The sequence below is a fragment of the Solanum dulcamara genome, chromosome 12 (genome assembly GCF_947179165.1).
Source record: "Solanum dulcamara chromosome 12, daSolDulc1.2, whole genome shotgun sequence".
Taxonomy (NCBI): domain Eukaryota; kingdom Viridiplantae; phylum Streptophyta; class Magnoliopsida; order Solanales; family Solanaceae; genus Solanum; species Solanum dulcamara.
The window spans coordinates 62,232,223-62,247,566 of record NC_077248.1 but is presented as its reverse complement, the minus strand read 5'-3'; the positions used below and the strand labels follow the sequence as shown (position 1 = coordinate 62,247,566).

The 15,344-nt window shown below is 33.9% G+C and overlaps 2 protein-coding genes across 4 annotated transcripts; both read right to left on the bottom strand.

The window, feature by feature from the left end:
- Window positions 1–3,347: 3,347 nt before the first annotated feature.
- LOC129876566 (NDR1/HIN1-like protein 1) lies at window positions 3,348–5,033 on the bottom strand. Its single transcript, XM_055952027.1, has 2 exons — window positions 4,552–5,033; window positions 3,348–3,733 (listed from the first exon to the last, which is right to left on the bottom strand). Exons 1-2 carry the CDS (start codon window positions 4,957–4,959, stop codon window positions 3,461–3,463), a joined length of 681 nt encoding a protein of 226 aa, XP_055808002.1. The 5' UTR covers window positions 4,960–5,033; the 3' UTR covers window positions 3,348–3,460.
- Window positions 5,034–5,713: 680 nt separating this feature from the next.
- Window positions 5,714–14,164, bottom strand: LOC129875952 (two-component response regulator-like APRR5). Of its 3 annotated transcripts, none has more exons than XM_055951209.1 (8): window positions 13,761–13,850; window positions 12,666–12,721; window positions 12,082–12,243; window positions 11,868–12,009; window positions 8,886–8,997; window positions 8,405–8,804; window positions 6,463–7,171; window positions 5,714–6,079 (listed from the first exon to the last, which is right to left on the bottom strand). In XM_055951209.1, the coding sequence occupies exons 4-8, from the start codon at window positions 11,994–11,996 to the stop codon at window positions 5,948–5,950; spliced, it is 1,482 nt and encodes a 493-aa protein (XP_055807184.1). In that variant the 5' UTR covers window positions 11,997–12,009; window positions 12,082–12,243; window positions 12,666–12,721; window positions 13,761–13,850; the 3' UTR covers window positions 5,714–5,947. The 3 variants fall into 3 exon arrangements, with proteins under 3 accessions (XP_055807184.1, XP_055807183.1, XP_055807182.1); XM_055951208.1 differs by having other exon boundaries at window positions 11,868–11,998; XM_055951207.1 differs by lacking the exon at window positions 12,666–12,721 and having other exon boundaries at window positions 11,868–11,998; window positions 13,761–14,164.
- Window positions 14,165–15,344: the final 1,180 nt, after the last annotated feature.

Sequence of the window (15,344 nt, the reverse complement as noted above, 5' to 3'; positions counted from 1 at the left end):
ACTTAACCATTAACAGCTCATAACCAGTACCCAACATAATCATAGTTCATCAGTCTCAATTTATCATGCAATTTCACATAAAGATTCTCTTATGGAACCTATAGACACCAAATTGTGTATCGGAATGTGATACCTGGTCTAAAATTATATCGAAACATGATAACCGATTCAATTTATGTGTCAAAACGTGATACTCAATTCAATTATGTGTCGAAACATGACATCCGATCCCAGCATACAAAATCAACCACAATCACATTGAATAGTCCAGCTATCATATCTACCAAGAACATGTTCATCTCAAGTCATCGCTAGTAAGTAGTCATTTCATATAGTTCATTTCATTCTTCCCTATTTATATACACATATGCATACATTGGAGTAATTTAACAGGTACATGAATCACATACGGGAAGACAAACCATTACCTACCTCGAAATCAAGCTTTGACAATTCTAGAGCGCAGGAACTTTCACTTTTCAGGTTCATTCAGCTTGTTCTTGGTCTAAAGACAGCAAATACATACAAATGATCAATATAATAGTCTAATTTACACGAATTACCCTTATTAGACCAACCAATGATCCTAACCCCCATCTAGGGCTATTTTCCACCACTAGTTTCAGGCCAAAACCCTCCCCCAGTGATTACCAATCATAATTCTAGATTTTAGGAATCGAATTAAAAAGTAGGAGAGTAATAATCTTACCTTTGGCGTGATGAATCGTGGAAAAATAAGTCAAAAGAGCCTTGGGTCGCCTCCTTACTTCTTAAGAATAGTTTTGCAGATAAAATACTATTTTAGGGGTTTTTCCCAGACTTAAGTCATGTCTATCCCGCCACAGCTGGACCATCCTGCTCTGGCGGCTCCGCCCTAGCGGGATAGGTGGAGACATAGAGCTCGTAAAGAGTCTCAAAGTCTCCCATTTTACAACACACTCTTGTCCCAAAATGCCTTAAAATATATCTTTCACTCCAAGATCTATTCCAGTAGTTTTACTCATCCGATTGTGATTCCATAAAGCCATACAGGCTCCTTGTCATTTTGAATACCAACTAAATCAATCAAACTATAGGTCCAATCCCCCATCTATTTCTGGATCACCCTAGACCTCACCTGACTCAGAATTCGTCCAAGTATGGCTTAGGCTCAAAATTTTCCTTGTACTACCCGAAGTTTTCTGTCCCGAATTCCTTGCCTATTACTTATCCGTAACGACGGAAGCAAGTCGTTATAGCTTTTCATTCTGAGAGAATTGTGCGAGGTCATTTCACTCGATATTTTTTTACTCTCTTTTATATAGTGGATTATTATTCATCTCCTCTTATGAATGTAGGCCGATTGACCAAATCACATTAAATATTTGTATCTCTTTTGGTATATTTCTCGTTTATCTTCTTACTTATGATCTATCGAGGTTTGTTTTGCTAGTTTTAGCATGACACTTATTTATTTCGATCGTAACAAAACTAATCCATAAATTTTAGATAACAGTGAGCCAGAAAATGTTCCTCAATTATGGAAAATAAATGGGAAAATTTCATATATGGTAAATCTTTTAAGCATAATAACTCTATATGGGTATAATTTCCCTAATTACTTATAATGGCAAACATACAAACGTTGTACCGAATTATACAAACGCTATACCCATAAATTATTTGTATACCAAAATATACAAACACTGCAAATTGTATAGCGAATTATACAAATGTTGTACACGAATTGTATAGCAAAATATACAAACATTATACAAAAACTACGAATTGTATAGCGAATTATACAAACGTTATACAAAAACTGTGAATTGTATAACGAATTATACAAACGCTATTGTATAGCGAATTATACAAACGCAATACACGAATTATATAGCGAAATATACAAATGAATTATAGTAAGTCTCAGGAAAATATATCCATGAATGATAATAAAATGAAACTATACCCATATAGAATAATAAACTAGTAATGTTTACCATCTAGTTTAATTTTCCAAAAATAAAATAGTTTAGCCATTCATTTGAATTTGATCCTAAATATTGCCCTTACCGGTAGTAGAACAACTCAAATTTACTTCTCAATCACAAAAATGAAACAATTTGTTCTCCGTTTGAGTTTAATCCCAAATAAGATAAATATGATATGAAAATGAAAAATATTATTGGGATATAAAGAAGGGATTAGTCAACGCAAAAGAAAACAGAATAAAGAATAACGTATTACTAAGAATTACTATGAACGTTTCATACGAAAATAGTTTTTAAAAAAGATACCAAAGCAAAAGGTAAGATTTGAAAGAAAAAAAAGTAAGACATTGAAAACTTAAAAGGTGAAGCAGAAAAAGAAAAGAAAAGAAACAAATAATTTAACAATATAAAAGACGTGGGAAAAGTAATATAAATTATTTAATATAAAAAAGAAATGGATATATATATATTAGAAAAATCAATTTCTTATCTTAAGGAATTTGATTCCAAATAGACTAAAATCTATGCAAATTGAAGCATAGACGAAAAAGAGATCTATATATCTATTATATTAAAATCCCTTAATTAGTATGATAAATTTTAATTTTGATCCTTATGATATTTCACTAAAATACTTAATATTGAATTAATTAAATTGGGTGTCTTTCGTTTCTTTACGTATGAAAAATGTTGTATTTAGATTATTTATAGAAATACATTACCCTTAAATATAAAATAATATTAAAATCAGATACTAAATCAAATAAAATAATGAGAACAAAGACAATTAGAGAGTTGATTGGGTGACTTATGATTGTTTAAGTATTCATTAAAGTTTGACGGTTTAAAGATATCAAATCTATTAATTGGTCGACATTTTAGTTCACTGGAGTTCTATAAATTAAAGTATCACTTTTACAAAATAGATTTCTGTTCTATTATGTGAAAAATTAATTTGAAAAAATTTGAACAACAAAGAGGAAATTAAATTTCTAAAGGACATACATACAAACTATAGGCTTGAAAATGTTTTTACATTATTTATTTGTTAGTTTACTGTTTCAAATATAGGAGGCAACAACATCTACCTTTTAAATCAAGAAAGAGTTTAAAGAATCGAATTCAAAATTTAAATTTATTTTTTATAAGTTCAATCTTTAAATATGAATTTAAACCTATTATTTGTTATAACTTTACATATAAAAAAAATTAAATTCATGAGTCGAAAATACTGAATTCAGAAGTGTTAGATCAAGAAATAAACTAACCCTAACAATATTCCAACATGAGAAGCATAATAAATGAAACGAAAAACATAAGTAAACTTGAAGAAAGGTTCACTTTAATTTGTAAGAGGAGGAGAAGAGGCACTAATTGAAATTTTAACATACAATTATATTTATAACATTGTAATTGTTGGTCTTAGAAGAAACAATTCTCCATATTCATAGTACACACTTTGTCTTTTATTCTCAAAAAAAATAAAAAAATCATAAATCAGCTTGACAATCTGGAGAACCAAGTAAAGGTACTTGACCCATAAACCCTTTTTTGTACCCAACCAACATGTCACACTTGACATAAACTCCATAGTGTTTAGTCTTTACAATTCCAGTTTTATATCTCATTTTCCCCATAAGTACTAGTCTTAATGCCACAACTCCATAAACTTCATCTATGAGTAATCCATTTGCTACTTCCACCGACACAGGTACCGATGCACCTCTTATTAATGGCGATAATATAATCGTGCTTTTTGTTTTCTGAAGTAAAAAACGTTATAAAAAATTAGCTCACGAAAATATGATTCACGTTTCTGTCTATGTTTTGGCTAGGGGTTTATTCATCGGAATAAGTACTTTATTGGGCGAAGTTTTTAGGAAGTAAAAAGTGTTTTCTAAAATCAAAAGTTAACAATTAAGTACTTATTTTAAAGAGTTTTAGCAATTTTTCAAAAGCTAAAAAAGTAATTTTTCTTCGAAAGTACCTTTGACACCTTGGGTAAGCACAAATTGCAGCTTTAATATTGACGAAAGTGTTTTTCAAATTAAATAGTCAATCACAAGTTGGATCGACGCTCTTCAAAAGTACTTTTTCAAAAAATATTGCTAATAAAAGAACTTTTCAAGATAAACAAATTTTGAAAGTTTGACCAAACACACCTTTTTAGCTAGACGAAGTATATACATTATGATTGTATGCAGTTATACAATAATTATACTAGCTAAAATTTATGCTCCCTTCGTCTCAATTTATGTGAGCTCTTGGATTTTGAAATTCAAAAATATTTTTTACCGTAATTTTTTCATATATATTTTAAATATCATAAATTATCAATAATTGCGACTTATAATATTTTTTATAAGTAGTAGTCAAATATGTAATTTTTATTCAAAAAAATAAATGATTCAAAATTAATCTGCTCGACTCTCGAAATACAAACGGTGCCACCAATATAAATTGGGACAAAGGGAGCAAAGTTTTATTTACTTTTTTTAACTCTGTGTCAAATTTATTTATTTTTTTAAATTTCGTGTCAAGTCAAACTCAGACAAACAAATCAAAAATTTGTGAATTTTACCTGAAATAAAGGTGGAAGCACTACTGGAGGTGTAATTGCTTGACCCTTGTAGTAAACAAGAGCTGAAAATTGGTCATAATCCAATCTAACTCTCCTATTTGGATTTCTTGCCAACACTGTGAATTGCATGGTACTTGACATATAAGGAGGTGATGTAACATTTAAATCATAGATGGCAGCACCAACTAGACTGAAATTTGGCTTGTGTGGTCTATAAACTAGCCATAATATGAGCACAACAAGGCCAGCCAAGAAGATTAAAATTAACAAGAAAGTGCACAAAGTTTTGGCTGGACTTCTTCTAGGTGATGATGGATATTTCCTTGGATCATTAGAGGATGGTAAAGGAGGTTTTTGAGGATAATCATCACTTTCATTTTGAATCTTTTGTTGCTCATTATCACTCATTTTGCCTTAATTTTCTCTACAAATGATCAAGTGTAATTAAAACCAAGTAAAGCTTGTATTGAATTGTTAAGTGAGTGATAGTGGTGAAAAAAGGTGGAATAAAAAGATAGAATCTATGAAAGAAAAAAAGAAGGGAAAAGAGGGGAATTAGGTTCTCTCTTTGCTAGCTAGCTAGTTGTTTTCAATGCAAATTCTTTTTTCTGTTTATGTTACTTTAGTTTAGGAAGAAGATTCTTGACTAGCTGCCACTAAAATGTGTAATTTTGTGGTATAACGGTGGAGTCTTATGATGTGATGACACCCAGAAAATAGCAAGTACTTTTGTCACCATTTTTGGTATTTAGTTTCATGACATTTGGTTTTGGAGTTGCCGTGGAGCAATTTGACATCTCCTACGATTATTGTTTATATGATCATTTTGTAAATTGGAGTGTTCAATTGAGACAACAAAAACGAGTTGAAGTGTCTAAAAGTGCATACGCAAAGTTGAAGCATTTACTTGTCAGGTAAAGTCAGATGTCTGTTATGTATTTTATCATTCATGGAACCACAACAATAACAACATACCCAATATAGCCTTATAAGTGGGATTTGAAAAACGCTAACCTTATTCTTGCTTTTGTGAAGTAGAGAGGTGGTTGCAGTAGACACAAAACAAATTTTATATATATATTTGAATTGGTAAAGATTGTATTAAAAATATGAAGGATTCTCCTTTTAATACTCTAGTGCAACTATTTACATAATACACAAATCAAATGAATTCTCAAGCACTTGCAAAGTTAATGCAAGACAAATTCCATTTACTAAGTCAAGTACATATAATAAACCAATAACCAAACAAAAATTGAAACAACTTGAGTTGCAACTATCATCAATCCCCTAATTCCCAAGCTTACAATACATACACATACAACATACTCATAAACTACAAACTTGTATACCTATCTTCATGGTTATGCTACATTTGCCTAAAACCTAATTTTTCTCATTGATGGACTACTCGCATTTCATCTTTGTCCTTCGACAAAGGCTGAGTTCCGTTTTGCAGCTGACGAACAAACTGTCCTTTCACTCGTGGTCGTTGCTCTGCAAGTCTTTTCCTGCTTTCGTATCGAACCTGTGCAAAAATGATATCAGTATTACTGAAAGACAAATAGATGATACTTAACTAAATGTTGGTTACTTGTGAATAATTTAGTGGTTGTGTCCACAGTTTTGATCATTCAAGCTTAGTTCTAGCTCCATTCGTTTAAAACTAATGCAATATAATGACACTAGTAACAACATCAACATACCCAATGTGGTCTCATAAGTGGGATTCGGGGAGGGAGGGTGTATGCAGGCCTTACTTCAACCTTCGTGAGGTAGAGAGACTGTTTTCAATAGACCTCAGCTCAAGAAAACGATTTGAAGAACAAGTTTGAAGAAAATATTTAAGGCAGAAAAGTAGTGACAGGAAAAAAGTAAAGATAATGGCACTAGCACTATGGTTATATATACCTTTTTTTCATAGCACCTATCTTTCCGTTTTAAACGAAACTTCATCAGTGCTGCTTCCCTTTGACTGGTGCTGTGATTCTCTGATCTTGTCCTATCATTGTAATTCACACTCTCAGAAACAGGAGCTCTCTCTGGACTTGCAACTGGGAAGGAACTTTCTACAGCTTCATCAGAATTACTTCCGCAATGAGAGCTACTGAGCTTATTTTTCACGCCACTTGCCAAATCACTAGATTCACAAGTTCCATTATCATATCTTGCCTTTTCAACTGTTACTAAATTTCTGTTATCTTCTTCTTCTTCCGCATTATCCTCAGAGTGAAATGTACTATCATTAAATGGTTGTTTGTCATGATCCAGATTTTGTACTTCAGAAGTTGAATAAGTCAAAGAACTTGTTGGAAGTGGAGACTGTGATCGACGGTTCTGTACTTGTTGAGAACCTGATTGTGTATTGGAAACTGAAGCATTTATGTGAATGTCACTTACAGACCTTACCCTGTCGACTGGAATGAAGCTTACTTGGGTGCCTAATATTGCAACTTCACAACTTCCTGGTTGGCGCATAACCAGAGCTGTTTCGTTTTCCTGACTCTCAGTCAATGAAGCGTCGCACTGCCACGTAGAGGCACTAGAGCCTTCCTTCAATGGAGCTGAATTGCTACTCAATCCAGGGAAAAGAGGTTGCAACGTCTTCTTATTTTCATATCTGATAAAAAGAAGTTTTAGTCAATTTTCAGATAGCATCTGGAAACTAATTTAAGCAGTTAAGGTATTTCGTAAGATAGTTTAGCCAGATAAATTACTATACAATCTCAACTTTTCACTCTGCAAGGTACTGCTCTATTAATGTTCATACATAGGTATAATATACTCGTGTCTTTTATCAGAGAAAACGTGCAGAGAAACAACATTCTATTGGACCTGTAACTAGAGAGAGGGGAGGCCATCAAGGATAAAATATGAGACGCTTTGGTAATATTTCAAAAAAGTTATCAGCCAGAAAGCAAAAACTAATTAAACTAGCAAATAAGGGCATCCTGAGTCTTCTTTTTTCATGATAAGGTAAGATAGTTCCATTAAAACTGCGTCTTCATAAGTATAAGGCAGCATTACACACTCTAAGCACCCTCCATTACACTCAAACAGCTAAGGTGAATTTTCCAATCTTGATCTTTTGGGATTTCCAATAAGATGAGTAACTAGGTTTAACGTGAATATGAACAGTTATACTTTGACTTGGTCTAGTGTAGGTTCTTCATAGATTTGATACTCTTTCTCGATGTTGATTTCCGAAATAGCCACGAACAAAGTCAGTGATGAGCAACAAAAAGTAACAACTCCTACCGTGTAGCTTCCTAAATGGATGGCTTTTACTAGTTTTCTCCCTACTGCATAATATGCATGAATGGCGCTGCCACCAGTATTGCATCTCAACTGCCAAAGAGAAATTGCTACTACCAAAACCTATGTAGTGTGACTAATTCCTGAAGGGAATAAAGATTTTAAACTTGATGGGTTCAACCTTTAAATTTTTACAATTGAATTCAATGCCCCAGAATTTATGGTTTGAAATAATAATTGTGGAAATTTTAGTAATTTTTCAAATATTATATTTACAATCTATATGTCAAAATACTGGGTTAAAATTGAACCCGGTAAAACAGGCTGCATTCCTGGATAAAGAATCGTCACAAATCTTAACTTGCTGGAACAGCAGTATGCAGTAGTTGAAATGTGGCTTACTCACTCTACTTACACTTTTTTGTGTTTAAAGAGTACAAATACTACCATCCTATAGAGACTATGATACAATTTTGGAGCACTAACTGAGGAATTGAATATCTTCCTGATGGAACTGTTCCTTCATATTTGAGGAATCCGCTAAGCAAAGAGGACAATTCAGAACTAGAATGTCAAAGAACATAAATGCAAAACTCACTTAGAAAAGGCGGATGCTTTTGAATGACTGATCATGTTCTGCTCCCAGGACGCTTCAACATTTAAGCAACTGGGATTAGAGATTCTCAAAGAAAGATCCAGCCTGGAAGCGAGATTTGATTTCTCTCTGCTGTCATGAGAATGGCCATCACTATGAGCCAAGTAATTTTCAAAATTCCTCATCAAGTCAACAGCTTTAGTACAGGGTGCAGAATAGAGTTCATTCAACTGGCAATCAACTTCATCAGCAGTACACGTATTTGCACTATGACATCCATGCTGCACTTCATTACCCGTAACCCTTGGTTCGGCACAAAAAGTGGCTTCTTCTGAACCAGTAGCAACTCCGCTGTCAGGTGTACTGCCGGAAGAAGTTCCCATTCCAGAGCTGGTCATGTTTGCTACATATGATAGTTTGTCAATTCAACGCTTAGACATATAGCTCCAAAATTTGAGAGAACACAAGGGATAGCTCGCCATACCTAGTGGTTTACTTTCTGGCATAAATGATCTTTCGACCATTTCAACACATTCTTCAGGTCTTCCATCGTTGCACATATTTATATCATCTTTATGTCTAATATCTGTAACACCCTGCATATTTGGCATACACACACTATCAGCTATCAAGAAAGGCATGAGGCAAGAGTTCTGCACAACAGTTGGCAGAAGATGTCATCTCTATGTAAAACCCGATGAAACCAATCTAATCTAGAAATACGTTCTTCTTTATGTGATTTCATAATGCATCATTATCATTCATTTTGGAAATTATACTAATTTTCAAACTTAAATGATGTAAATCAATTCAGAAGACGCATGTTGTGGAAATGAGGATGTTGAGATGAATGTGTGGACACACTAGGAGTGATAAGATTAGAAATGAGGTTATTCGGGAGAAGGTGGGAGTGACATCTGTGGCAGACAAGATAAGAGAAGCAAGATTGAGATTGTTTGGGCATGTGCAGAGGAGAGGTGTTGACGCCCCAGTTAGGACGTGCGAGCAGTTGGATATGGGGGTTATGCGGAGGGCTAGGGGTAGACCGAAAAAGTATTGGAGAGAGGTGATTACACAAGATATGGCGCTGCTCCATATCACCGAGGACATAACCTTAGATAGAAAGGAGTGGAAGTCACGGATTAAGGTAGAAGGCTAGTAGGGATAGAATGATTTCTTGTCGAGTGTCGGTTTAGGGTGGTCGTAGGTATAGGCATGCCTTTATAGTTATGTTGTTATTGCCTTTGATTATCATATTACTTTGCTATCGGTATTGTTCTTGTCTCGTAAATTTGCATCGATTTTCGTTTTTTTTGCCATTATGCTATATATATTGTTTTGCTCTCTTACTTGGAGCTACGACTTTTGAGCCGAGGGTCTTTCGAAAACAGCCTATCTATTTCCATGAGGTAGTGGTAAGGTTTGTGTATATCCTACCCTCCCCAGACCCCACTAGTGGGATTTCACTGGGTATATATTGCGATTCTCCCTTTCTTGGGACTGTTACTTTGAAAAAGGGTCTTTCAAAACAACCTCTCTATCTCCATGAGATTAGTGGTAAGGTTTGCGTACACTCTATCCTCCTCAGACTCCACATGTGGGATTTCGCTGGATATGTTGTTATTAAATGATGTAAATCAAATATCCGCAGAAAAACTGATGGCACTTGACATCTTGGAGTGCAAAAGAAGATCAGAATTTTATCTCACTTAGTCGATTTATTTTCTTGAAAAAAGATGACCTTTAACAAAATATAGCTTAAAGTTGGCATATATAATATTACATAAAGATAATCATGTTACATCAAAATATATGAAGTACAGGATGACAGAGCTCATATATCTCAGTCAAATGAGGTCAACACAGAAGGTATCACTTACTTGTGACTCGCAACTGTTGTCAGTTCCTCTTTAATTAGTGGGCTAAATTGATAATTTATTTAATACTCTATACTAATTATTAAAGGAAAAGGATAGGATTTATTAATTTTGATATATAATTAAGTAGAAAAGAAACAAAAGAACAAAGAGAAAACTTACTGGCGCAGCGCGAGTGCTTTAGAGTGAAAACGGTCTGAGGCATTGAAGAAAGGAAGAAAATTGGTGGATTAGCTTACTTTACTTCGGTTCTTCGGTTGAGGTAGGTTATGGTTTTATTCTATATCATAGATAGACTCTTAATAGTGATTGATAGTCATTGAGTAATGTGTGAATTTTACTATGCATTTAATTGTTATGGTTTGGATGGTTGGTATGTTGTTATGATTTGTCTGAAATCCCAAGATCTTGAAATCCATAATCTTGAACTTGCCTTATCAAAAATGGTGTCTTGAATAAAGAAGGCTTGATAAAATATTATTAATGAAGTGGAATGTAATAATAAAGAATGATAAATTAATTATATTTGGATCGGATGTCACGTTCCAACACGGTATATTTGGATCGGGTGTCACGTTCCGACACGGTATATTTGGATCGAGTGTCACATTCCGACACGTTATTATTGGATCGGGTGTCACGTTCCGACACGGTAATATTAAAGGAAAACAACTTAACATGACTTAATGCTACTCAATCTCCAATACCTCATTTCCCAAAAAAGTGTGATGTGGAGGCCTAAGTCCTCATGTATGATCTTAATATTGTCGATTGGTTATGTAATTGTTCATTGTGTTGTCACTTGACATTGATCTTGTTGGTTGCCACCTGTTAAGTGGTATGGTTGATTTTTCCCTATTACTTTACGCATATTGATTTTTATTTTGAGTCGGCCGATGATATTTACTCAATACATGTTGTCCCGTACTGACTCCTACTTGTATTTTTTTTCTTTATTTTATTTCGTGGAGTGCAACGAGTGTTCCCTCGACTTCGACTCGACCTCAGCTCTAATCAGTCTCCAGTTCATCAGATTGCAGGGTGAGCTATCCTTCTAGCTAGTGACAGATTCTCTCTGTCATGAAATAGTATCCTTAGTTTTCGAACACATTATGTTATTTATTTATTCTGGTGTTTAATATTTTCAGACTTAGTTTTAGAATTTAGATGTTCTTTATGTGATGACTTTCAGATTTTGAGGAACGTTACGTAATAGATTTTGGTGGCTTTTGTTAATTCTTACTTTAACAAGATTTGAGCTTCCGCATTATTATCGTTTTTTATAAGTTGAATCGTTAATATAAGTTGGGGTTTGTATCGTTGGTTCTACCACCTAGGAGGTTAAGTGTGGGTGCTACTCATTGCTCATTTTGGGTCGTGACAGTGTCATTCTCAGAAGCTGCTACAATTTTCTGGTTTTCAATAGCTTCATCCCGACAATGGCTCCTAGCACTTTGCTGATCATTCAAGTCGAATAAAATAACTTGTGTTAATTCAACTGGTTAAATTTGATAACCATTTATAAATGTTCTCTTTTCTTTTTCATTTTGATTTCGAGATATGTAGAAGTTGGAATGAACAAAACATACGGTTTTTCTTCTCCAAACATGCTGCCACAAGTTCCTCAGCTCATTTTTCCTTACAGGCTTGATGAGAAAGTCGGATGCTCCTTTAACCATGCATTTCAAGACTGTGCTAATGGAATCTTTAGAGGACATCACTGCATAATAACTAGGCAGATTAAGTATTACAATCCCTGTGAGACAGAACACTTAAATAAGAGCTGAGATCAAGGAAACATACTTATAACAGGTATGTTTTTGCACATGTCATGCTCCACAATTAAAGTAAGCAGTGCATATCCAGATATCAACGGCAGCTCTACCTCAGTCAATACAAGGTCTATGTTATGAGGCTTTTCCTTTAGTGTCTCCCATGCCTTCAAACCATCAGGAACAGCAGCAACTGTTTTGTCAAACAACTTATTATTTCTTTGGTTTCAAAAAACATAGTGTAAAAAATTTACAAGATGCTATGTACACAGTCACACCACAAGAATTGCCAGTGTGCTTAAACATAAAGTGAATACGTGCCTCTCAGGCAACCCAATTACAAATCGCAGAAAGATCCTGAAAAAACAAAATGTAAGGGGTCGATGTCGGGTTGGTAATATGTGGTAGATTAATTCTTCAATTAACCAAGAATCAAGTAAGAACGTTAAGTAATACTTTTGAGCTACACCATCATATCAGTCAATGGTATTCAAGGCAGGATGTTTTGTACAGATACATTACATCTTTCCATGTTCTTTTAAGGGGTGGTGCGGGTGGGGGAGCGTTAACAAAAGCAGAATCGTAGACTAGGAGGAATACATGGAGTTATAATACCACTAGAAATCTCCAGGTGCAGGATGAGCGTGATATTATATCCTCCATGCTATTACCTGGAGAAAAGAGGACAAGTAAAAGAAAGGATTGTTTTCTCAGTAACTGAAAGTTTCATGCTGAAAATGGTTCTACAGACGACGAACGATAGAAGATACAGCCAGGCTAAAAGCCTAAACAAAAATCCTATATCCATTCCCAAAACAAGGGAAAAAAGGACACAAAAATATATTTTGCTTACAAATAAAGAAACATTTCTATTTCCTTCTTGCTTAATATCCAAAGAGACTACACCACTGTCCAAGTCTTTGCTGGTTCATCCAACAAAACATTTGGGAGAAGATCAGATAATCCAACCCAAAACATTAAGGTAGTAAGTGCAATCTGAGACTTACCAACTTTTATTTATATTTTGCTGGCTTATGTAGTAAATATTTTGAATACCTTTTTCTATGAAGGGCAACATATATCACTTAAACATCATCCTTAACATAATTTGGAGCGAAAATAAAGAATCTTAGCTAATATTTAGGAGTAGAGTTTTGAAAATCTATCTTCAATTTTTTTTTTAATGCATGTCAAAACACAACTTCAAAAACTCAAAATTTCAAGTTTCAACATCAAAATCTATGGCCAAACGGGAGCTTAGTATCAAGTTAGCAACCCAAAAACTTAATGTAATGAGTGCAGTCGCCCAAGACCAAAGGTGGCGTTTGTTTGAAACTTTATAGAAGACATTTTCATACCAAGAAAAAAAACAATAATGAGTATATTAAAAACAAAGAGAGTTTATTTAACTATTTTCAAGAAGTTTTTGCTCAAAAATCTATTCTTTTTGATTATTTCAAAAGAAGAACTCATCAACTTACAGATCACTTGCATATTTTCAAAAGAACTGCAACTATCAACACAGTTTAACTTACACAGAGTTTTTTTCTTCCATTTTTTTTATGCACCCCTCATAACTCCTCAACATGAACTTCCAGTTTGACAATAAAAGAATGACAAATAGATCAGAAATAATGGAAACAAATCAAGAAAACCCAGCAATAATAGATTCATGATCAAATGAAATCATATTTTTTGAAGATGGCCAACCTCTATAACTACATTTACGAAGCAAAGCAGCAATAATTTGACGAGTACAATCATCAGCTTCAACCAATAAAACCCTAAGCACCATTTTTGGCAAAACACTATTCAAACATTCACCATCTCCTCCTCCTCCTAAACTTGACATCAATGCTTCACCCATTTAACACCTCCAAATCTAAAATGGGTCACCAATATTTTCTCAAATAACAAACCTCTTTTCGTTTTCTTGAAGAAAAAAATATCTAATTGACAGATCTCAATGGAGAGGTTTTTGTAACAAAAATCAGTCTTTGATTCTTGGCCGTGGAAATTGGGTAAAGATTATTTGAGGGATGTAAATCTAAAGACGGGTCATCATTGGTTTGTGGATGAGTTGTCTCCATTTTGGTCCACAAATTTGATTATGTAGAGAATCATTTTCTTCAAAATTGTGGTCTTAAAGCCTTCTCAAAGGACCTACTAATTAGAGATATTTTAATGGCCATTGCCACGTTTATGTGGGGTTGGTACCACACTACTACAAATTTCACTTGGCCACAAATAATTTTACCTCTTGTTAAAGTTATAAAGATAGGTGATAAAATTTACACATATAGAGCCCGTTTGGATTGGCTTTAAGTTGGTCAAAACCAACTTAAAGCCCCTTTTTAGCTTTTGGACGTGTTTGCCTAATGCTGACTTTAAGTCATAAAGTTCTTAAAGTCAGTCAAAAATGAAAAGTTAGAATTCCTAACTTTTTTTTTCCAAAGTGCTTAAAGTCATTTTCTTTGACCATGGAAATTACTTTTATATCCCTTATATTTTAACTAAATTTCCAAACTACCTTTTTTTATTCTTTTAACCCTAAAATTCACATCATAAGCACTTTTATCCAAACACTCAACTGCTTATTTATAAAAATAACTTTCAGCACTTCAAAGTTCTAAAAGCACTTCATACATAAAAGTTACTTTTTTAAGCCCATCCAAACGGGCACATATATATATATATATATATATATATATATATGAGTCTTGACTTTATTCATAAAATTATACTGAATATAGATTATTATTGTAAAATTTTATTTTATTTTTTTTATTTGAAAGAAGACCACAAAGTCTCGAGAAGGAAGTCCTCTAGATATGTCGGGAGGTTAGAGGTGTATTACCAATAGCTTATATATTAGGACGATAAAAGATATGCATAATGGAGCAAAAACTCTAGTGAGAACGGTGGGAGAAGAGTCGGAGCACTTTCCAATTGAGATGGAGTTGCATCGGGGATCAGTTCTTAGCCCGTTTTTGTCTTGCCTTAGTGATGGATGAATTGATGCAGTTTATTCAAGACGAGGTGTCTCGATGCATGTTATTTATCGATGACATAGTATTGATTGATGAGATGCACAATAGAGTTAATTCTAGGCTGGAAATGTGGAGACAAACTCTGGAGTATAAGGCATTCAAGTTGAGAAGGACCAAGATATAGTATTTGAAGTGCAATTTAGTGATGTCATGCATGAGGCAGGCGTAGAAGCGAGGCTTGACACAAAGTCTATCCCCAAGAAAGATAATTTTAAGTACCTTGGGTCTGTAATCCAAGAAAGTG